At 36.7% G+C, this 25,438-nt stretch overlaps 2 protein-coding genes across 6 annotated transcripts in view; one reads left to right on the forward strand and one right to left on the reverse strand.

The window, feature by feature from the left end:
- Window positions 1-473: 473 nt before the first annotated feature.
- Window positions 474-2,467, reverse strand: LOC128022397 (THO complex subunit 7 homolog). Its single transcript, XM_052609918.1, has 8 exons — window positions 2,075-2,467; window positions 1,712-1,832; window positions 1,463-1,590; window positions 1,276-1,362; window positions 1,108-1,165; window positions 927-993; window positions 774-843; window positions 474-646 (listed from the first exon to the last, which is right to left on the reverse strand). The coding sequence occupies exons 1-8, from the start codon at window positions 2,091-2,093 to the stop codon at window positions 588-590; spliced, it is 609 nt and encodes a 202-aa protein (XP_052465878.1). The 5' UTR covers window positions 2,094-2,467; the 3' UTR covers window positions 474-587.
- A 1,843-nt stretch (window positions 2,468-4,310) lies between these two features.
- LOC128022395 (ataxin-7) overlaps window positions 4,311-25,438 on the forward strand; it is a 38,113-nt gene continuing 16,985 nt past the window's right edge. The window contains exons 1-4 of one of the 5 annotated variants that reach the window (XM_052609916.1): window positions 4,311-4,512; window positions 9,985-10,085; window positions 13,119-13,331; window positions 13,492-13,560. In XM_052609916.1, the coding sequence (XP_052465876.1) occupies window positions 13,127-13,331; window positions 13,492-13,560 (274 nt within the window). In that variant the 5' untranslated portion in view covers window positions 4,311-4,512; window positions 9,985-10,085; window positions 13,119-13,126. The other 4 variants (XM_052609912.1, XM_052609913.1, XM_052609915.1 and 1 more) reach the window with 4 other exon arrangements.

Consider the following 25,438-nt stretch of genomic DNA (forward strand, 5'->3'; position numbering starts at 1 on the left):
AGTAGAGTTTAAGAGTATTACTACATCATTTACAGACAGATTGATACATTTTCTATGGACACAAAGTTGGGTAGTTTCAGTAAGTCATGTCAAACATTGTATCATCAGCGACATCTGCTGGTTAAGCGGCACGAAACATCTTGCCTTAAAAAAGTGTGGTTGTGCCAACTTTCCTTAAAATAAACGCTTCTTGGTTTGATGTTTTATCATATTTAGTTATTTCCAAGTATTGCATAGGTGTTGAAATAAATTTAGATTTACCATTATTGCAAGTGTTTTTTTTTTCATTTTATGATGTCTATGTGTACGGATTTATTTACTCAACAATGATTAAATAGTTAAATAATTAATTAATAAATGATTTAATGTTGCATCTTCATTCGAATTCATTTTAGTCTGAACATTTACCTCATCTAAGAACAAAACCACATATAGAAAGTGCCATATGCTAAAATTAAACAACTTAGATTCAGTTGGTAAAGAAATCACTTTAATTCTGTACATACTCAACTTAAAGAAAAAAAGAGACTAAAATGAGAGAAGAGGGTAATACATAAATCTTCAGGAAAAACTGGACAAATGTAAATCTAGTCTCCATTTTCCATCGGGCTGTCCTGGGTATCATCACTTTCCATCTTCTCATCATCTAAAAAGATGACAAAACACAAATTTAGACCATGACACAGGCATATAATTACAACCTGATCAGGACGAAAACTAATTTGGCAACTGCAAAGCAGATCCTTTACTCTTTATTCAGTTAAACTTCTTACTCTCCAAAGTCTGCTGAAGTTCCTGAATCGTGGTGAGAAGGACGTGGAACTGTTTCTTGCGAAGTTCTAACTAAATATGGTTAAAAAGAAAAGAGAAGATCAGAGTGAATATTAAAGTATACAGAATGACCAAGAAATACCACATTCCCTTACCTTGTCCTCCACATTCTCCTTGATGTGTGAAAGCTGCTGAAGCTCTTTTTCTAAAGCCTCAAGCTGCCTGCAGAAATAAGATCACATAAGGAATTACAGGATGTACAGAATACATATTTAATACACAGTCAACCAGGTAATAAATAAATGTTAATATAGATGTGATTTGAACTAAACCTACTTTAAGGTCTCATGTCTGTCTGGATGTTGCTTGATAACTCTGGCCAAAGCATCATACTCTATAAATAAGAGTGTTAAATTAGAGAGCAGAAATTAGTGATAAAAAAAAAAAAAAACACCTAAAAGTACAAAATGTCTATTTTTTTTTTCCAAAGGAGCTGAACTGAACCTTGGCGGTTTTTTCGTATCCTTTTTGCCCTCTGGATTTCCTTTTTGCACTCTGCAATTTTTTCATGGGCTGATGTTATACTTTTCTCTACATTGAAGAGAAGAAATAAGAATATTTTGCTTAGTAAATGAACTAACGGTAATGAAACCCGACAAAGTCCTACATGCACATCCACTGGAGGTCTTACCAATATCTGCATAGATTGCTTCATAATTCTCCATTTCTTTCAGGTTCATGTCATACACAAGCAGGGTTTTCCCCATGGAGAACTCACACTGAGCCAAAGAGGTCACCATCCTCTGATATTGTGAGAACCTGCAGCAACAGAGACGAGCATGCAAGTCATTACACATAAGGCTATGGTAACTAATCAGTGGAATAAGGTACATCATAATGAATTAGACAGATCACAGATTATAATAATAGTTTAAATTACCCTTCCTCTGGTGAGAAACTGGAATGGCACCATTTGGTAAAGCTCTTCATAAGCACATTAATGCGCCTGTCATCTCCAGCTCCATCTCCATCGATGAGAAGACGCTTCCGGATGACCTCATCTGTGAAACGATACAGACACAGATGCCATTTCAGAAGTATTGTTGAAGCTATCTACACATTAAACCATATGAAGCATGTCGCATGGCTAACTAGCTAGGACTCCTCATATTGATCTCATTTAAAGTGAGTTTATTTAGTTTACAAAAACACATAGTCGGCCACCATTGTAATGAATCACGCTGATATGCCGCATAAATAACAAACACAAACTAAATATACACCAAAACAAAGAAATCCTTACCATCAGTGATGCTACCCATTATCCAACAAGCTAACTAAGCTATTTGAAAAAACTTTATTGACATGCGTACACGGACCAGTGTTGCCAACTTCTTTCAATGGAAAGTAGCTAAACCCTGCCTGAAAAGTCGCTAAATGTCGCTAGATGACGTCATATGGTAATTACCATATTCATGACGTAGGTGCGTCATATTATCTCGCCCTTTCTGTGCTCATGTACTGCATTTTAATGCTGCAAAAATTCTCAATAAAACGTTTTTTATTATTATATTTTAATGTTTCTGTTGTCAGACAACGGAATTAATATTATAATGACTGAAACGCGGTCCATTAAGACTACATACCAGCTCTCAAAGATGTTAATCTGTGCACTAAAATCCTATTCACGACTATGAAATAACATACACATAAGATTAAGACAATGGTTGAACTGTGATTTCGACTGTACTTGTATGTAAAATAGAGTTTTAAGCAACAGAATATCTTTTTTTAACTGAAAGTGCTGCTCCTCTCTGCTCGCTGAACAGGGCAGATAGAGATGCGTGTGCGCGCGCTGCCTGTGGGGGGGGGGGGGGAGAGAGAGAGAGAGAGAGAGAGAGAGCGCGAGCGCTTGTGCTCGTTCGGCAGTACTGGAGAGTCTCAGAGAATAAATAAGGTCTGTCAAAAAAAAGTCGCTAGATTTGTCGCTAGTCGCTTTTTTGGAAAAAAGTCGCTATGGGGGTTTGAAAAGTCGCTAAATCTAGCGACAAATCCGCTAAGTTGGCAACACTGACACGGACACACGAGAGCATCAGAGCTCCGCCTCTGTTGCGAAGCAAATGAGCCGAAGCCGCCGACCCCCACAGCGCGAATCACAGCAGTTTACTAAATTACAAAGTTTTGTTTCATCGTTATTCAAGTCATTTAGAAGTTGTGGGTAAATTACTCTTTCAAACGTTTAAACTACTCGCGTGACTTCCAGTATAAGTAGACAGTTCATTAGTTTTTGACAGTGGTGAGAAGTCTTACTCATTTCTGAGAATCGGTTCATTAGAACAATTCGTTTCAAAGAACCGTTTAAAAAATAAAAAAAATAAAAACAAGATTTAGCTTAGAAAAACATATAGTCATTTATATAAAATTAAAGTCATTAAACATAAATATATATATGAATTCACATTAAAAATATTAAAATTATTGACAAAGATTACTTGTCATGTTACGAATTTGACGTAGAATCGACTGTTCGCGGTTCAAAGTGTCGGTTCCATTGTGAATCAAGATCCGACTCAAATATTCGCTTCAGTTTTTTGACCGTAATGGTCGTAGATCTGCGAATCGGTTCATTCAAATGAATGTATTTTTATGAACCGTTTTAAACACGGATTCGGCCTTTCTTTTAGTTCGTATCAGAAGTTCCGTTTTCTGTAGCCACGAGTCAGCTCATAAAACATGAAGTAATTTAGAAAATCGATAAAATATGCATTCACATTAAGAAATTTAATCAGCTCAGTCACTCATCGACTCTTGGCTAATTACGAATTTGACATTTTCGAACATATGTTCATATTCATGTTCAAAGTGTCGGTTGCACTGCGAGTCGGATCGGCTTAGTGAACTTATTCATTGAAAACCCGACTCAGATTCACAAACGGCTACAGTATACTACAGACAGTACATCCCTGAACGACAATGTTCAACGACAGCTCAGTCACTCATCGACTCTTGGCTAATTACGAATTTGACATTTTCGAACATATGTTCATATTCATGTTCAAAGTGTCGGTTGCACTGCGAGTCGGATCGGCTTAGTGAACTTATTCATTGAAAACCCGACTCAGATTCACAAACGGCTACAGTATACTACAGACAGTACATCCCTGAACGACAATGTTTCCACCCTCATTATTAAATCGCCAAAGTCATTTCAAAGTTGTAACGTCTGCGCGTGGCTTCGATTAGTATGTTTTAATTCAGCAGACGCAATAGCGTTATAGCCGAAGTACAGCAGCAGCAGGCTCTGTTTCAAAACCCACTGAACCGCTTAACGTTACCTAGACAGTCTATTTGGGCTCCGAGGGCGCGTCTGGGACGCTCGAAAAGCTGTTATGAAAGCATCCCAACTAAATGACTAAAAAAAACTCCGCACTGGAGCGTAACAAGCCCGCGAACTACGCCCAGAAATGCTGCCCAGACAGGCAGCACACTCGTTTTTGACACACCACCATACTGTGCATTGACAGGCGTGCTCGGTGCATGCGTGCTGCTGGAATCAGTCAGTGACGTTCTTGTCCCAGAATGCTGCCTGGTAAACAGACATGGAAGCACCTGGTGAAGACCTCCACAGTCACTGAGCACTGCACTCGCTCTTTGAACTGATATTCATTTTCAATACACTCTAAAGCCTGCGCTTTTGTTCTCTGAGGAGCTCAACCAGGACCTCTGAAGTCCAGGGCATTGGTAAGAGAACAATGATGACATCGAGATCAGCTGCTAATGTCTGTTCTGCCAGTTAGCCAGTTGCATGCTACAGCAGTGCCACCAATGGCTGGTTTGAGCTGCTCAGCTAGCGAGGAAGCTAAACCTGCTGTCGTCCCCCTCCCCCTCTTATGTGTCTAACATTTTATTTTGGTGACGTAATACTCAAGTTTACTTTGTCCGTTTCGCTTTGTGACAAACCCGCTGTGTTTAGTCCTTAAGGAAAAGTTGTTGTAGAAGCCATTGTGGATCTTGCCATTATTGCTTTCACTTTCCCAAGTGCACTTGGTTAGTTGAAGTTAACTAGTGGATGCAAACAAGTGGACAACGCTAGAAATGAATGTCATACGAATTGAGAGGGGGGTCTCGGGCCTCACATAAGTATTAAGGGTCTCCCCCATAACCCCCCCCCCCCACCTCCCAAATAATAATAATACTTGGGTGGTCCCTTGGTTTTTAAAAAAAAAAACAATTCTTAAGATGAAGTTTTGATTACTGTATTATAGTTAGACCTGGTTATGCTATCCTACATATTTTATTTTTAATGTTTTACAGTGTTGCTCATTTTAACCAATCACACACGACTCACTGTTGTGAAAGCAGTAATCAATCAGAGGCATTCAGATGTGTCATCGCTGAAACACCAGAGTTTTGTTCAGAGTGAAACTCGCAAATTCCCTCATCATAATCAACAAAGAGTAGATGCTCATATGATGCAAGTTAGAGATTAATTTGTCATACCTTGTATGGACAGCTTCACTGATTATAAGAGGAGTTATGAGTGCTTAAACACTAGCTAGACTGAATGCTCATTTAAGACCCTTTCACACTGCACGTCGGTCCCGGCATATTGCCGGAACATTGCCAGGTCGCCTTCTGTGTGAAAGCAACCACGTCCGGGGATTGATTCCGGCATTGAACCCGGGTCGGGGACCTAGTAACATTGCCGGGTTAGACCCACTTCAGTGAAAGTATAACATGCCTAACGTTTTCGACTCGTACATTACACGTCACACCCTGATGTCCCGTGTCGTTATGGGATCTTTACGGGTTGTGTGTGAAACCACGCACATATCCCGACTAATCACTGGCAGTGTGAAAGTGCAAAATCTAGTGACCCGGGAATAATTGCCGGGAAACTTTACCCGTGTATTTGCCGGAATGGCAGTGTGAAATGGGCTTTAGAGTGTTCTTTCACTGCATGATTTCAGTATAATAAAATGCATTTAGAATGCTCCTAAAATTCAAGATATTGGGGCAGAACACACACACACACATACATATATAATTTCATAAAGTTGATCAATATTACATGAAAAGTGCAATTTTTTTTGCAAAAATCACAAATGTGAAATTGATTTTATACAGCATTTCAATAAGAAAGAAGTTATTAAGAGACTTATGTTTTAGACACCACATTGCCAATAATTTTATTTTATTTTTGCTGTATTTCACCAACAAAATGGTTCCAAACAAAGCCATAGGACTGTTTTGCGTCTCTGAAAAACATAGCCAGTGTTTAGTTCCTGAATGAATCAACTGTTTTAAATTCACATTTTGAAGTACCTTTATATATATATATATATATATATATATATACCGTATTTTCCGGACTATAAGTCACACTTTTTTTCATAGTTTAGCTGGTCCGGCTGCGACTTATAGTCAGATGCGACTTATCAAAATTAATTTGACATGAACCGAGAGAAATGAACCAAGAGAAAACATTACCGTCTACAGCCGCGAGAGGGCGCACTGTGCTGCTCAGTGCTCCTGTAGTCTACACTGACGACATAGAGTGCCCTCTCGCGGCGGTAGACGGTAATGTTTTCTCTTGGTTCTTGGTTCTAAATAAATGTGACTTATAGTCCAGTGCTACTTATATATGTTTTTTTCCCTCATCATGACGTATTTGTGGACTGATGAGACTTATACTCATGTGCGACTTATAGTCCGAAAAATACGGTATATATATATATATATATATATATATATATATATATATACACACACACACACACACACACACACACACACACACACACACACACACACACACACATATATATATATATATATAAAATCATTTCAAATATCAGTAGGGCTATTCAGCATTTTAGGATTAAAATATCAAAACATTATTTATGAATTTGTAACTCCAGGTTAAAGCATTCACGCCTTGCATTAAACAGTGCATGCATCCAAATGCTACTTCAGATGCAGCTTCTGTGTTTCCTCTGCATTGCATGAATTTAGTTAATGATTTTAATTTGTTTGGTAACAGCCCCAAATATTTTATTTTTGTAATTGACTTTATGGATTAAATGTAAGAATTTGACACATGTAAAAATGCCTAAGAAGGGTAAAAATAATTAAAAACTTGTTGGAAAAGATTACTTTCTGTCAATCCTTGTGAACTGACCAGCACACAGAATCTTCTGTCCATGCCAGTCCTGCAGTGCAACACACTTAGCAAAATTTGCCTTTTTAAGGTCATGCCACAGCATCTCAACCGGATTCAGGTCAGGACTTTGACTAGGCCACTCCAAAGTCTTCATTTTGTTTTTCTTCAGCCATTCAGAGGTGGACTTGTTGTTGTGTTTTGGATCATTGTCCTGGTGCAGAACCCAAGTTCGCCGCAGCTTGATGTCGCGACTAAATGGCCGGGCATTCTCCTTCCGGATTTTTTGGTAAACAGCAGAATTCATGGTTCCATTTCTCACAGCAAATCTTCCAGATCCTGAAGCAGACCATCACACTACCACCACCATATCTTACTGTTGGTATGATGTTCTTTTTCTGAAATCCGGTGTTACTTTTATGCCAGACGTAATGGGACACACACCTTCCAAAAAGTTAAACTTTTATCTCGTCAGTCCACAGAGTATTTTCCCAAAAGTCTTGGGGATCATCAAGATGTTTTCTGGCAAAACTGAGACAGGCCTTTCTGATCTTTTTGCTCCGCAGCGGTTTTCTTCTTGGAACTCTGCCATGCAAACCATTTTTGTCTAGTATCTTTCTTATGAACACTGACCTTAACTGATGCAATTGAGGCCTGCAGTTCTTTGGATGTTGTTGTGGGGTCTTTTGTGACCTCTTAGATGAGTCGTCACTGTGCTCTTGGGGTAATTTTGGTCAGCCGACCACTCCTGGGAAGGTTCTCCTCTGTTCCATGTTTTTGCCATTTGTGAACAATGTCTCTCACTGTGGTTCACTGAAGTCCCAAAGCTTTAGAAATGGATTTATAACCTTTTCCAGACTGATAGATCGCAATTACTTCCTTTTTATTATTTTGCTTTTAATGGATCTTTTGGTCTTCTTCACTTTGTCAGGCAGGTAAATTTTAACTCAGGTGTGATAAACCACAGTTTTAACAGGGGGGCAAGCACTTCTTCACACAGGGCCATGTAGTTTTGGATTTAGCTTTCCCTTAATGATAAAAACCTTCATTTAAAAACGGCATGTTGTGTTTACTTGTGTTATCTTTGATATAAGTATTTAAATATTTAAATTTGTTTGATGATCTGAAACATTAAAGTGTGACAAACATGCCAAAAAAAATAATAATCAGGAAGGGGACCAACACTTTTTTCACACCACTGTATATATATCCATACACATACATATTTTTAAGCATGATATGTATAAAATGTAATATTATGTATAATACCTTGATTGTATATTTTTACTAATCATTTAACATATAAAACTGATTATTCCTTCAAATTAAAATCTCATGTGTCATGCTATTTTCACAGTTCTTCAAATATATTGTAATAAGCAAGCTTTGTACATCATGGCTTAAGCTGTGCATGCTAAATTTAGAATATTTTTTTTTTTTCAGTTTAACTAATATGCACCTCCTGTAAGGTGTTGATCAAGAGTGGGTGTTTGTGCTGCAAACTGAAATGCTTATGTAGCTTTGCAGAATGATCGCAGACTGAAGGGGAAATCTTTGACACCACAAAGAACATCACATCATAAGTCATAAATTAGCCTCCCATTTCACTCATGCCAACGCTTAATGCGTAATGCATTCATCACTTTCCATTGACACAAGCAACAGGCTGACAGTCATCCAGTTAACATCAGAACGATGCTGTTCATGTATATCTGTTATTTCCCCTCTGTTATTTCCCCTCTGTTTTCAAATTAGTTTTAAAGGGATACTCCATCCCTAAAATGAAAATTTTGTCATTATTCACTTACCCCAATGTCGTTCCAAACCTGTGAAAGCTTCGTTTATCTTTGGAACACGATTAAAGATATTTTGGGTGAAAACCGGTAGGCTTGTGACTGTCCCATAGACTGCCAAGTAAATAACACTGTCAAGGTCCATAAAAGGTATGAAAAGCATCATCAGAATAGTCCATATGCCATCAGTGATTCAACTGAAACGTTATGAAGCGACTAGAATACTTTTTGTAGGTGAAGAAAAAAAAATAACGACTACAATTCCTTTCCTCTGTTTCGCTCCACTTAACCATTTTGGAGATTATGAGCTGAACACAGGCAGTGTACGCTCTTCTGTATCAGTGGCGCCACAAGGATAATTTTTTTTACGTATATTTACGATTTGATTTGAAAGAAAACAGCGCAACCTTGTGGCGCGGCTGACTCAGAAGAGCATATGCTGCCATTCATGGGTACAGCTCATAATCTCCAAAATGGTGCTACAGTGATGTGGAGAGAAACAGAGGAGACAAATTGTTGAATAAAGTCGTTATTTTTGTTTTCTTCGTTTACAAACAGTACTCTCGTCACTTCACTGATGGCAAATTGAGTATTCTGACGATGCTTTTCATACTTTCCTGGAACTTGACACTGTTATTTATTTGGCAGTCTATGGGACAGTCATAAGCCTCCTGGTTTTCATCCAAAATATCTTAAATTGTGTTCTGAAGACGAACAAAGCTTTTACGAGTTTGGAACGACATGGGGCTAAGTGATTACTGACAACATTTTTATTTTGGGGTGGAGTAACCCTTTAAGTCAATTATAATTTATTCAGATATGTATTGCAATGCCTTATTTTGAAAATTCATACTGGAAACATTTTTCGTCTTAGATAAATGCATGAAGTCTTACAGTGAAAACGTTGCTTATTATTATGTTAGTTAATAAGGTTATGAATTTGACGTTACACTAAGCATATGATGGAAAGTCAAAATGTTTTCACTGGTTCCTTATATCCCTGAGACGGATTATCAGGCTGTCAACTGAAGGGTTCTCAGATGGTTAGCCGGGGATAGTCGTTATTGGATTGGATTACTCTGTAGCGACGGGCTCCTTTATAAGTAGATCTTGAGCTAGTAAAAAACTGTAGAGAAGAAATCCAAAGGCTCCTTTGTCAAAAAACAAACGGCTAATTCCCGAAATTCTGATATTATACAATGACTACTTAAATAATGCTGCTAACATTAATCCATCCCTTCATCTGTTTCCTTTCTGCAGATTCCCTTTCCAGCTTGTGTGGCAGTCTGGAATCACCATAGCCGATGAGGATCTACTGACTTGACCAGTTTAGTTTTTTTTTTTTTTTTACTTTTGACGAGGTATGAAATAATGATAACAAAATCACTCCAGGTTTTTTATTTTATTTTATTTTTTTCTTGAAAAAAGGCATATTAAATTAATTTTGCGGTTTCTAAACATATTCCTTTTTAACAACTCATTATTTTTTAGTCCCTCACAGGTGTTACTATGTCTTTAAAAGAATAGTTCACCCACAAATGAAAATTTGCTGAAAATGTGCTCACCTTCAAGGCATCCAATTTTGTTTCTTCAGAGCGGATTTGGAGAAATTTAGCATTACATCACTTGCTCACCAAGGGATTGTCTGTAGTGAATGGGTGCCGTCAGAATGAGAGACTCCGGTCCATTTGTTAATGTCTTGTGAAGCAAGGAGCTGCCTGTTTTTAAGAAAAATAAATCCATCATTAAGGCGTTTTAACTTTAAACGGTTGCTTTTGGAAGTAATTTCAGTCCATATTTCATAATAGTGCTTCTTTCAGTGAAAAAGTCCATCCCCTGTTGTCCTCCCACATCAAAATCCAACTATGTATTTGTTTCGACTGTTAAAGAAAACTATATTATGGATAGAGGACTCCTCTAGGATTTTACATAGAAGTAGTAGAGTATCCATTGGTGAGCAAGTAATGCAATCATGCATTTCTCCAAATCTGTTCCAAAAAGCAAACAAACTCTTCATCTTGTATGGCCTAAGGGTGAGTACACTTTCAGAAAAATTATATTTTTGAGTGAACTATTCCTTTAAAAGGCTATAATAGTAAATTATTAATACTGTAGGTCCATATTATAAAAGTGTAATAAAAAATAAATAAATACAGTTTAAGGACTAAAATACACTAAAGGAGTGAAAAAAATATTAAACGTGTAGTATGGAATTTTTGGCCACTAGGGGTCACTCAATCAAAATAATAACATAAGACGTACTTTGATGACGTCGGGAAAGAGCGTAAGGCTCATGGGAGTTGTTGTTCATTGGAACACGCGCTCTGTCGCTCCCTGTCATTCCTCACTCATTCTAACTTAGTATTTTGACAATCACGTCTTTTCGAATGGAGAGATATAGAAGGTTTCAACGGCAACAACATAAACAAACGTTACTGCGCATGAGCGCTTTTGTGGACCTAACTTAACTTCCAGTAAACTTCCAAATAGAATCAATAACAACAGCCAAGTCCGTCTGGAGTAGATATTTTTTGATAACAAACAAAATGTTTGCTGCGTGGATCAGGCGGACTTAATGAAAATGCAAATTCATTATTTGCCAACAGGAGATGTTTTAAAGCATAGACATAAAGCGCGAGAAATAGAGGTTTCCCCAGTAACAGCTGTAAACGAAGCTGTAACGTTACTCAATGAAGCCTTTTTGAAAAAAGTTTTAAAATTGTGGCGAGTCTCCAAAAATAAATAAATGTATGGGAAACACATCCCACAGCACAACCACCTGAGCCCAACTTCAGTCTACTCACCACCTTAACTTTAACTGCGTTTGTAGAAGGCACTGCAGCCAGACCCATATACACAACACAGACCGGAAGTTAACTTAGGTCCAGGCGCGTGCGCCCGTTGAAACCGTCTACATGAATTATGAGACCCCTATCAAGTCGGGTCATTTACCCGATTGCGCTTCAAAGAACGTGCAGGCAAAGCATAATCATGATCCATAACTAAGTTATTGATTGAAGTTTAAATACAAATATAAACAATATAAATATAAAATATAATAGTCTAGATAAAGGCTACTACTTTTTCTTCTTCGTCTCGTCTTTGTTTCTGTTCGCCTTTGTATTTGGCGGTTCCGCAGGAAGTTAGATAAACTAGAGGGGTCAAAGTTTATATGACGCCATAGATGGGCGAAAAAAGGAAATAAAGAAACGTACCGTGTCTTCTAATTAAACTATAATTTTCTCCGGATTTGAAAGTTTGTGGAAACTGTCGTGATGATGTAAGTACACAACTAAAAAATATATATAACATACATATAGTGATTTCTGCTATTTTTAAAGCAGAAAAATTACATATTGCGCCTTTAAATCCTAATATCAAATATTTTTTGCTGTCAATTTTCTCAGTAGACCAACTCCTGCATATCTTACAGACATAACCTATCTTTAAAATGAAAAAGTATAATATGAAAGGGTAATCTTAAAGGGACAGTGAAAAGTAAAAAATATTATCATCATTTTAGTCACCCTCATGCTGTTCCAAATCTGTATGAATTTCTGAATTTCTTCTGCTGAACATTAAGTTCTTTTCAAAAGAAGTTATTTTGAAGAATGTAACTAAACCATTGACTTACTCATTTTTGGGGGAACTATCCCTTTAATGATACAATAATAATAAAAATAATAATAATAGACCATTTAAATATAACACAACTATTTAAACATGTTTCAGATAGGGTCATTTAATCTATATGAATGGTTTTACATGCTTCCTTTCAGAGGGACAAACTGTAACTATTTACATTCGCCGAGCAAAAATGTTAACGTGAAATCAAGACAGCCTGCATTTTTATTTCTATTTGAGAACTGTATAAAAACACATAGGCAACATATTCTAGACCCTTTAGATTCAGTTGTTCACAAATATTACTAGTGGGATTAAATGGGTTACATTTGTTCTAGGTCAAACAAAGTCATACAAAGGATTAGGTATAATTTTTATTATTATTCCTCAGGAAATGTAGTTATTTTGGTGTAATTGGGGAATTCCCAAGCCGATTGATTCACCTTTTTGATCAAAACATATTCAGATATTCGTTTTAATGTGTGTGTGACAGCATAATAAAGTAAACATTCCTCCCAGATTTCCCTCACTATTTCGCACATTCGCTTCAGGGAAAGGAAGTTTTGAGGTCGTCCTTAAACTTTTATCTCTGTAATCTGCTCTTAACGTGTGTTTCGTGACACGCTGCCTCGTGCGGCACGCATCGGGAAACGAGAGACAGCCGATCTCGCTCTCTAGTGAGTGACCAGCGTATTCGGCTCGATGTCATTCATTGAAGGAATCCGCTCGGCCACCTAAGCGCGCTCACTGCTGTGTTTGTTACATTGTAGCGGAAAGAATGTCGGAAAGGGCCGATGATGACGTCAGGGGGGAGCAGCAGCAACAGCAGCAGCGCAGAGCGGCCAGGCAGCTGAAGCAGCGGGGAGAAGCCTCCACAGCAATGGCGACTGTAGCGGAGCGCAGATCCCTGCCTAGTCCTGAAATAATGCTGGGACAGCCTTGGAGCAGCTGGGTCGATGCTGTGAAACTCTACGGGAGCGACGGTGAGTTGATCGGCCGTCGGCCATTGCGTTTCAGCGGGCAAGCCGCGTCAGATCGCGAGCGTTTGCCCGATTGCGTGCAGTTTTGAAATACTAAGACTAACGCGAGAACAAGCCAGCAAGTGTAACAATTTATGTAACACGATCCAAATCGCTTCCTCAGGTACAGAATTGGAAGAAAGTTTGAAAGAGTGCGGGAAAAATCGCGAAGCCATGAGACTCTGCAGAGACGGTAAGTAATGTTGCTTTCTCTGGTCAAAGGTGTGTTTTTGTTTTGGTGCTGTGTTGCACACTTTTCACGCACCGGCTCACCGTGAAACAAGTGCAGCTGACTTTTGATAGTACTAGCCCTGAGAACTCTGATATTACGACAGTTACACGCGTTAAAAACAAGCTCTTGTATGGCTGTTTACACTGTTTGTAGAAACATTAGTTACTGTACAAGTCTGGGTTGCATGTCGGAACTTGTGGATTTGAATTGAAATGAAAGTAGTACGAATATAATACATGCTATATACATTAAATCGTCATGTTTGCAATGTCTTAAATATGTTCAAACACTGGAATTACATTTGAACGTAAATATACAAGCATAATATTTTTGGTTACGTTTATTGAAGTCACACATTTTATGATACACTTATTGTTTAAATGGTAGACTTATAAAATCTTAAACATATGTAGAATTATATTATTACATGACTCTCTGAAATACTTATATGTAAAAACAAATTAAGTGTTTAATGCCAAAGTATTTGCTCATTTGGTATCCTTTTAATAAAAAGGGAATTACAGTCTAATTTTAAACACGTACATGTAGAGATTTCTTTAGTGTTCCTGGACAACTCAGCGACTTTTTTCATCTCACACAATAAAATAATTTACGCTCAAATCAGTATTTCATTTATATTTATTAAATATTTGTTAACTAGGTCTTTCACGTTAAAGTTCTCATCACTCTATATTTATTTAGCGAGCTGGATGAATGTTAGATCTTCAATTTAAATAAATGTAAGTGACTCAGCTGTATTATTTATGCGACTGATGATCAAGGTAATTGTCAATAAGATTAATCCACCTTTTGTAAATTAAATGTGTAACTAGCATTTTAGCAACCCCAACAAAGCAGGTGACATCTTACAGTGACCATCACGCCTGTTTTTAAATACATTTGGATTTCTTTAATTGACAATAGATTATTCGAACAGATCTTATCTTTATACTTAGTTGCCGCAAGGTTTATAAAAATGTCATCGCCAGGCGTCTTTATAGCTCTTTTCTGTTAGTATAGGAAGCACCAGATACTGTACCTGTCAGGGCATTTATCAGCTGTGCATTTGCATTGACAAACAACAGAGTTATCATGTGCACCGCTGCTCCATTGAACAATTTAGAGTAAATTGGTTACGTCTTGAAAGACCAAAGTCGTCGCACAGGAATCTGTCAGATATGTCAACCCCTAGGGTTACATAAAATGAAAAACAACACCTTTTTGCCTGTGTGGACTTTAATCAGGACTGGTTTTCTGTTGAGCTGTTGTCAGTGTTTTTATTTTTATTTTATTTTTTATTTAAATCCAGAATTAAGCAGGACTGTTCTCAGGTCGGAGTAAAGTCAAAGCTTTGAACACATCTTTATTAAGATTTAAGTTTCAGTTTCAGCTTTGTCTACACCTAAAATATTTATGTGTGAGGATGTTTTGAAAGCAGCATATGTTGTGCTTTATATGTGGACTTTATTGCTTCTATACCTTAGCTTAAGAGCACTCTTGTGCTCTAGTATGTTATTGTATAGTCAGGAAAGGGTTGTCAGTCTGGCCTGCAGTCTGGCCTGATTGAGGGGGGGGGGGGGTGAAAAAATATCCTTAAAACATTCACGTCTATGTATTGTATAAATATAATATATTCATACTGATTAAAAAGAAAGTTCATTTAAAAATGAAAGTCATTTATTCACTCTCATTGTGTTACAAACCTCTTTGACATTCTTTCTTCTGTGAAACGCAAACTTCAAAGTTGAAGGATGTTGGTAACCAAACCATTTTAAAGACCATTGACTGTATGGACAAAAACGCATTTCTCAAAATATCTTATTGTGTTCAACAGAAGAAGGAAAATCAGACAGGTTTGATACAACATGAAGGCGAGTGAATGATAGCAGAATGTTTTTCTGGTGAACTCTCATTTTAAAACTTGTACAGCTCTTGGTTATCAGCTGAAACTGAAACCATATTAATACAGACAGGTACATGGGAGACTATTAGAGGTGAAAAGAGAATTTCACCTTTCAGTATTCTCTGATTGATTTTTAGAGGTAAATTAATACTAGTTTATCGTCGCAGGTAAATGTTCAGTTTTAAAAATAACAAACTAAAGCTATCCAGCCAATTGCAGTGAGTGAGTTGCACTTTTTCTCGCCAAAATGATATGATCAATATTTGACTAATATTTCCTAATTAACAATTGTGTATTTACACTCACCTAAAGGATTATTAGGAAACACCTGTTCAATTTCTCATTAATGCCATTATCTAATCATCAAGCAATTTTGAGCGTGGCATGGTTATTGGTGCCAGATGGGCCGGTCTGAGTATTTCACAATCTGCTCAGTTACTGGGATCTGCACGCACAACCATTTCTAGGGTTTACAAAGAACGGTGTGAAAAGGGAAAAACATCCAGTATGTGACAGTCCTGTGGGCGAAAATGCCTTGTTGATGCTAGAGGTCAGAGGAGAATGGGCCGACTGATTCAAGCTGATAGAAGAGAAACTTTGACTGTAATAATCACTCGTTACAACCGAGGTATGCAGCAAAGCATTTGTTAAGCCACAACACCCACAACCTTGAGGCGGATGGGATTCAACAGCAGAAGACCCCACCGGGTACCACTCATCTCCACTACAAATAGGAAAAAGAGGCTACAATTTGCACGAGCTCACCAAAATTGGACAGTGTAAGACTGGAAAAATGTTTCCTAGTCTGATGAGTCTCCATTTCTGTTGAGACATTCAGATGGTAGAGTCACAATTTGGCGTAAACAGAATGAGAACATGGATCCATCATGCCTTGTTACCACTGTGCAGGCTGGTGGTGGTGTAATGGTGTGGGGGATGTTTTCTTGGCACACTTTAGGCCCCGTAGTGCTAATTGGGGATCGTTTAAATGCCACGACCTACCTGAGCATTGTTTCTGACCATGTCCATCCCTTTATGACCACCATGTCCCCATCCTCTGATGGCTACTTCCAGCAGGATAATGCACCATGTCACAAAGCTTGAATAATTTCAAATTGGTTTCTTGAACATGACAATGAGTTCACTGTACTAAAATGGCCCCCACAGTCACCAGATCTCAACCCAATGAGCATCTTTGGGATGTGGTGGAACGGGAGCTTCGTGCCCTGGATGTGCATCCCACAAATCTCCATCAACTGCAAGATGCTATCCTATCAATATGGGCCAACATTTCTAAAGAATGCTTTCAGCACCTTGTTGAATCAATGCCACGTAGAATTAATGCAGTTCTGAAGGCGAAAGGGGGTCAAACACAGTCTAAGTATGGTGTTCCTAATAATCCTTAAGGTGAGTGTATATGAAATCGAAATGCCTCTGGTCAGTGAAAATTCACTTCATTTTACGTTTAGTTGTACTTGAGTATTGGTTATTAAAGAACCCCCAAAACGATTCTGAACTTTAGAAAGTCCAGAATAGCTAATTGATCATGACCATGCAACAAATAAAAAATGTAAATTTTAATTGTGTGTCAGATAGATGTTGCCTTCATGCACAAATCTGACCAGCACGCTTAACTCCTGTTCTTGCAAAAGTGCCCTGAGATAAAAAAAAAAAAAAAAAGCCTGAACGATGACATGTCTGACCACATAACTTAGGCCTGTCTCAATAATCAATATATCGACTTATCGCGCAATATATGTACATGACCTCAAAAACTTTTGGTTGACGCAGTATGTTGTAGATTATATTTACTTCAAAATTTGTCACTGTTTTGTACATTCCACTTTCCCCTGTGTCTTTTGCAGCTTCTTGTACATAGCATTGTGTAATTGGTGCTAGTTAAAAAAAAAAAATGCTTCTACAACAAAAGTTTCATCTGCAGATATCATCTTGTTTAGGGATCTGTGCCTTTGTGCAAACGGACATCTGACTGCTAAGCAGTGATTGTGTTTTTCAGCAAAAGGGATCTGTGCACCCTTAATTTACAGAGAAAAGAAGGTCAGGGAAAAATCTGTAGGACAAATCTCCATACCATTTGTTTGTGAATTTTTCTTTTTTCTACTTGTTACTTTGCACTCTTTGTTAGAAAATGTTTATTTACTATATATTCAAGTTTAAGATATCTAATATTTTGATACTTCATTTCCATGATCTAAATATGAAAAATAAAAAAAAAGTTTGTTGTCATTTGGAAGTTTGTAGGCCTTCTTGTATTATTATGCTATTACATTATAATGATATATTCAGTGGCATACGTTGTTAACTGACTTAGACATACCTGTTATTTAGATTCTATTATATTTAAAACTGAATATTTAGTCAATTCATGCACAAACACTAACATTTGGGGTTGGTAAGATCTTTTCACAAGAAGTCTCTCATGCTCACCAAATCTACATTTATTTAGTAAAAAATACAGTAAAAACAGTATTATTGTGAAAAATTACAATTTAAAATAACTTATTCTATAGTAAGTATTTATGTGATGGCAAAGCTGAATTTTCGACATCATTATATATTTTTCTTTTCAGGATTCTTTGAGCAGAAATAATTTAAAATAAATTTGACAATAAATAACTTTTTGCAACATTGTGAATGTCTTTACTGTCACTTTTGATCAGTATGATGTATCCCTGCTGAATAAGTTTTTTTATTTTTTTTTTTTTTTTATTACTGCTATGAAAAATATTACTGACCCCAAACCTTTGACCGGTGGTGTGTTTTTATATAAAGCTGATGGATTTCAGATGGAAAAGATAAGTTTAGTTTTGTTAATTAGTTTCAGTGCCAGTTTTTGAAGAGGGTGTATAACATTAATATATTAACAGTCCTCATTGTCATCAGTGACTGAAGAGTGATTACCAAACCTTGCGCTTGCATGATTGCTGTAGGATGATCAGTGAAAGGTGACTATGGAGAGTTGTGTGTAGAGGATCTTGCAGCTCTTCATCAGATGGGGAAAAGCGAGCGGGGAGGAGACACAGACACACCAGGCGTGGAGTTAAACCTGCGAGTGTGTTCGTGTGCTGGGCTTCTAAGAGCTTCTCTACTTAGATCGTTTATCAATGACAATGAAAGGGATGGTCAAATTATCCGCTCGCAGTCTCTCTCTCTTTCTCTCACTGTCTTGCTGTCTCTTACTCTCACCTTATCGCCATCTCTCTGTCTCTCTCGCTTTGTCACAGTCTCTTTTTCTCTCCCTCTTTTCTCCCTCCTTTCTTTCTTATCCATCGCTTCCATCCCCATCTCCATTCTCTCTATTTCAGCACATTCTGTCTGTCCTCTACTTCCTCTCAGACCTGAGACACATCATTAGAAGACACTAGAATATCCGTGGTTTTCATGTCAAGCCAACCCGGCTCTGATGGAGTGAGCGTATCCTGTCTGCATCTCTGATATGCTGTCTTAAGCATGTTGTTGTCTAACGTTGGGATTGATATCCGGAGGAGCTCTAAGGCTCAGATTTTGTTTTCGCTGTTATGCTGGAAAGCTCATTTTTAATTTTTAAAGGACACATTCTCCTCATGTTCTTTGAAATGGATGTTTCCTTCTGTGGGAATCCCTCAAAGCTTTAGTTAAAAATATAGCATGTAACCTTTAAGGCTACTCCTGAAAATAGGTCCTTAGTCCCTATAAATCTTTGCTTGTATGACACGTTTGCATTTGTATACTTCGAATGTGTGTGAAATTTGTCTGCCTTTTCTTGTTGAGGTTGTGCTGTCTGGTCTAGAAGTGACTTACTGACAATTTAAATATACCTTGCCAACTTAGATGACTCAGCTTTACGTCAACATCTGCATGTTATGAATATTTTAATTTCTTGGTAAATCATACAAAAAAGTCAGGTCTATGTATGTATGAATCAGATGGACATATTTGTTTGGTTGTTTTGCCGTTTCTTAATTGTTTGTATGATGGCATGTCAAAAACGTAACCATTTTTTATATGATCAGTTCAATCAAATTAATGAATTAAACTTGCAGCCCTATTTCTAATGTAATGCAGTGTTTAAATGTCTATGTGATCTGTGTATATTATAGTACATATACAACCATTTTTCTTTTTATACGTTTTATTTTTCATACAAGAATGCATTGTTAATTAAAAGTGACAGAAAATACTTAAGTGACAGTAAAAAATTCCAAATAAATGCCATTCTTTAGAGTTTTCTGTGCATCAAAAAATCCTGAAAACTATTAACATTTCCACAGAGATATTAAACAGCTCAATTGTTTTAACATTGATAATAAATGTTTCTTGAGCAGCAAATAAACATATCAGAATGTTTTCTGAAGGATGTGAAACTGAAAACTTGAGTAATGAGTGCTAACAATTCAGCTTTACCAACACAATAATACATTACATAAAAAAATCTGTTAAAATTGTTAAATTGTAATAATAATTTGCAATATTACCCTTAATATTTATTTATTTATTATTATTTAAATTTTTTTTTTATTTATTTTTTTTTTTATCAAGCATATGTGGCCTTGGTGAGAATATTGATAATTTAATATTTCGTCCATTGACATAACAAAAAAAAAAAAAAAAATGTTTTACATATACCTGACAGCAGTGACTGATATGTATGATGAGTCATATTTGTTTTGCCTTTTTGACCTTTCCTTTTGTATTTTTACCTTTCTTTTTAATTGTTTTGTTTGAAAAGGAACACAATTCAGTTGGACTCACAAAAGAAAAGGCGTTGTTTTAGAGATTAAAAAGTAATGTTATGTAATGTTATAATTATGTAAATTATTCATTGAACATTACTGAATTGTTTAGTCATTAGGCGCAGCTATGACATTACAAGACAGATGCTGTCAAATTTAGTTTGATAAATAATGTAATGACAAAATAATGAATAATAAAATAATAAAATAATGACAAATGTCTTTGAAACAAAAAAACATGTTGAATTGCAATAACTGAAAAAAATAAACAATGCATTGCATTAACAGTCCTTGCATTTTTATGCCTTGAATTTTCAGGGCTTGCATTTTTAGGGCCAGAAATTTAACAGTTGTTTATTTAAGCTGTCAATATTTAAATAAAAAAAATTCACAAATATTTTCGTAATTAAAATTTCAATTATTCATATTCATTTTCCAGAGTTCACTTCCAAATATTCAATCTGTTTAAAAAATATGATGTATAATATTTAGACAGACAATTTTCAGTCCATTTCATTTCACTTTACAAGTTACTGCACGAAATTCGGCAGAAAATTCAGCATATGACACCCGGGAACTGCAGGAATAGCAATAGAGTACCGATGCATGATCTGCATCTGCTGTTAGTCGCTCACCAGCAGGTGGCGCAAGCGGGTGTTGATGGAGACCAAAGCAACAGATAGAGCAAGTAATTAATTCACAAAAACTGATCTGCAGAAATGGAGCAAGAAGTAAGTAGAATCTATGATTTATCAAGATCAGTATGTATATACGGAAAAGCTATTTGAGACTCAAAAGCTGTGTTTACGTTAAATTCAGCATCTTCGCTATTACTCGTTTCGACGTGAAGCCACATGTAAGCAGCTCCATAGGAGATTATAATACTATTTTACCCAACGCTGATATAAAGAACTAACATTACGTCTAAGACGTGTTGTTTTTGGTTGCTTTGTTTCCTTAACTTTATATCATGGCTTGGCTGACTCGGAGTTGTAATACTGAGGTTTCCCTCTCCCAACGACGCTTAACGCGCCTCAATGAGCTAAAAGAGTGACATGAACAAGACCTCAGATCTCAGTATGTTTATCAGCTTTTCTGCAAATACATACTGGTTCTGATGATCATAATTCCTTACATTATGCTACAGAAGTCCTAACTAAGAGTCCATCGATTAATATTTTTCTTTGTTTTCTTGTGATCACGACTTAATTTTCTCATTATCTCACCATAATTAAAGTTGTTTTCTTGTTATAATGAATATTTTCTCATTATCTTGACATAATGAAAGTTTTTTTTTTGTGATCACGACTTCATTTTCTAGTTGTCTCAACATAACTAAAGTTTACAATGTTTGATTTGTTTGATCTACTGTTGCTATAGTAATGAACGCAACAACGCTCCTCTAATGGACAGATAAACCGTGAGCTCTTACTATGTGTTATGGATATTTCTGCACATTTTGCTTCACTTAGTATTAACGTCTACAGTACATAAAGGCTAATCAGTCACTGTTGATATTTCTTACAGAGACAGCTTAACATAAACCCTAAACATTTTGTTTGTGTAATTAATGTTTTAGTGGTCAAAGCAACACTGCAAACACAGGCAGAGCACCTTCAAAAGGATGCAGAGAACTAATATCAAATCTTTTAGAGCTGCTTGAATTCAACTCGCTTTATTTTCCTTTTATTTGAAATAATTATACACATTTAGTATTTTTTTTTTAGTACTGATGACTCATGTAGGATATGCTGTGACTGATATCATGTATGTTAAAAGCTTGTGATGCTGATTGAATACGGACATCTGATTGATATGTAGTGATTAGGTTGTTCAGTAATACAGTGCACCCTTAATTTACAGAGAAAAGAAGGTCTTTTTTTCTACTTGTTACTTTGCATTTTTTGTTAGAAAATGTTTATTTACTATTTATTCAAGTTGTTTAAGGTGTTTCATATTTTGACTTAATTTCCATGATCTAAATATTCTTAAGAATTAAAAATGTGTTGTCATTTGAAAGTGTTTTGGCCTTCTTGCATTATTATGCTGTTATATTATATATTCAGTGGCATAAAATGGTCTTTAAAATGACAATGATATTGTTTATCTTAATCATTTTTTTATGAGGCAGAATATCACATTGTTATCGTGACAGGCCTGATGCTGACGATTCAGTGACATCTTTTCAGGCAGTGATGTTTTTGGAGTGTCCCTGTGTCTCTGTGTGAATGAGCTTCAGTGAAACGACGAACATAGTGCTCCTCCTTTCCCCTCACTTAACAGGGCTCGACAATAAGGATGGCCCGGGGCCAGCTTGAAAGATGCTCGGGACAGTTGACGGATTTGTCACTTTCATTTGTAGCAAAGCCCGCATTAAGCCTTGCTAAAAAGCAGAGACTAAGAGTGAATTTCTTTCTTTCTTTCTTTTTTTTTTTTGTGCAGATATTTTTTTTCTCTGCTTTCATCTATTTTGGGTAGACTGTTTTTCACAAACTCTGCTGTCAATTCAGAGCACTTTCTGAAAGTATAAATTTTGAAAGCCAAATGACACCTTCTACACGGCTCTCTATCGCACGCTTGTTTTTAATCGTTCGGTCTTGCAGATATTTCACAACTTTATAACTGCCATTCTTAATCTGCAATCTCACTTTCTTCTTCTCCTCGTTCTCCCACCCAATTACTCTCTTCCTCACTGGCTCTCCCACACACTTCGTTCGGTGGAGGATCCCCTCCCCAGACAACCTTTTGAAAGGCTGGCTGGTACTCTGTATATTTCCAGTCTGGATCTAAATGAAGTTCTGGTGTAAAAAATGTACCCCTCAGAAAGTACCTGCTCGCTAGGTAGTATCTTTTAGTAGTATTAGTATTAGTCCGGAACTTTCGGGGGTGGGATTTGGTCACTGAGCATGCTGATTGGTTGATTTCACGCTTCATTATATTTCAGCCACCATATTCGCATAATTTGTTAAAAAAAAAAAAAAAAATAGTTATTTTGTCAGGAAATGTAATTTTAAGAGTATTTCAGGTGAGAATGTAGTTGTTTTAAACTCAAATCTGTGGTTTATTCATAAAGACCATGGCTATTTGAAATTGTGCTTCCTGATTTCGGAGACGTGAGCTCCAGGCAATCACCGGGCACTCGGTGCTCATGTATCCCAATGAGAGCAGCCTCACCTCGGCTAGTCCTTCTGACAATTGCCCCCAGCTGTGATGTCTCTGTAGTGGTTAAGCGAAATATGTAATTCATTTTGGGTAAATCTAACATGTAATCTTTGATCTTTATTCTGTTATTCAATTAATCTATTAATATGTTAAAAGGAAAGTTAAAAGAGAATTAAAAAATACTGTTTGATATAATATTTTGTTTCACTGTAATGTATGCATGTTCCCTGAACTACATTCTGGGGCTATTAATATGTTTAAATGAAACTGAAAAGAGGCAGTGGTGTTTCATATCATATTTTTGTCTTTTTTTGACAGCTGAAGCTGATGTCGATATCTTGTAAAGCAGGGAGTCTGATATGTGTATATATTTATATTATTATTTTTTTTATTCATATTAAGAAATCTGTTTTCACATTAAGAAATTTGAAATCATTTGACAATGTATTAAAAAATAAATGTGTAAAACCAACAGGGCACTCATTATTCTGTGAAGTCTGTGTGCATTGGGAATCATATTTTTCAAATAAAGCCAAAGTAACACTTATTTACACAGCACACAGTGAAAATGACATGAATATGACAGTGGGTGAATGCATAAAGTGCAGCATAATTTAAAATAATGTTTAAAGTTTAAAGCATTCAATTAACACGGACTGATCATCACACAGAGATCACGTAATCATGCTGGATAAAAATGCACACTTCAAGATCTCACAGCTGGATTCGACTAAGTTTGCATGGTTTGTGAAATTAAATGCGTATTTGCTTAATGCTGATGACAAAAGAGAAAGTATTATAATGTTTGCCATTCTATTATTAATAATATAGAAGCAATTGTTATAATACTTTCTGTATACATTAATTCCTTTATTTAACCATTCTATCTGATTATTAGATAGACTTATATTCGTATTAGACAGAACTGTTAACAACGACAGCGAACAAGAGAGACAGAGTGAGCACTCTGTGCGCTCAGGTGCTGCCTTTCTTAGCGCCGTCAAAATAAATGTCCCACCTCGAACACATCGGCCGAGCAGAAAAACTTATTGGGTGATATTTGAAAAATGCCAAATATCGGCCAATATATCGGCCTTGGAGATATATCGGTCGACCAGTAATTGTAAATTTGAGGTAAATTGCAGTAGCCAAGGTGAGCTGACTGATGTTATATTTGCAGAATTACCGAAATTTCGTTGTTCCGGCCGCGGGAGTTCACACTTTCGCAGTCCAAACTACCAATGATGCAGGTCCAAAATTTGCGCAAGTTACTTTGTATTGAGAAATGTGCAAAGACTTACGTCCAGACTATTTGCCTAATCTTCTTGGTACTTTAGACCGTGATGCAAATGCTGACAGCAACAGGTCTGGGGGGAAAACAGTTTCTGGGACAAATTGTTCCAGGTAATTTCGGTGGAAAAGCGGCTTTTGTTTCCTTTCTTATGAAAACGGTAGCGCTGCTGCAGGTGAACCCTGCACCACATGAACTCACCCAGGCACCTTTCCCGGAACATCCCCGTCATGGTCTGGGTCACCTCACCTGAACCGGGCTGTTGATAAAGTGTAGCGGATAGAGACTGTTCATCAAGTCTGTGCACTGTTTACACAAGTGTGCTTAGGTATTGTGTGTGTGTATGGTCTGATGGCAGATTAGGAAGTTTCAATTCAGGCTCCATTCACTGGTTAGGGCAGATTCTACATGCAATTTACACTCGATTACACTGTGTGCCTTAATCAGGAGTGACATGATTCTAGCAAGAAGTAATCTGTTCACAATGAAAGAGAATGCTGCACAAGAACATGCAACCAAAACTAATTTGCTCTATAATATACACTATAGAAATGTGCAGTGTGATTTTGATGTTTTATTTAATTCATGTTTAAACCAGTTGTTAATTCTACAATTACCATTCAAATTTTTCTATGTTGTTGAATGAAGTTTCTTATGCTCGCCAAGGCTGCATTTATTAGATCAAAAATACAGTAAAACAGCAATATTGTGTAATATTATTACAATTTGAAATATATATTTTCTATTTTG

The sequence above is a fragment of the Carassius gibelio genome, chromosome A11, assembly GCF_023724105.1.
Source record: "Carassius gibelio isolate Cgi1373 ecotype wild population from Czech Republic chromosome A11, carGib1.2-hapl.c, whole genome shotgun sequence".
Taxonomy (NCBI): domain Eukaryota; kingdom Metazoa; phylum Chordata; class Actinopteri; order Cypriniformes; family Cyprinidae; genus Carassius; species Carassius gibelio.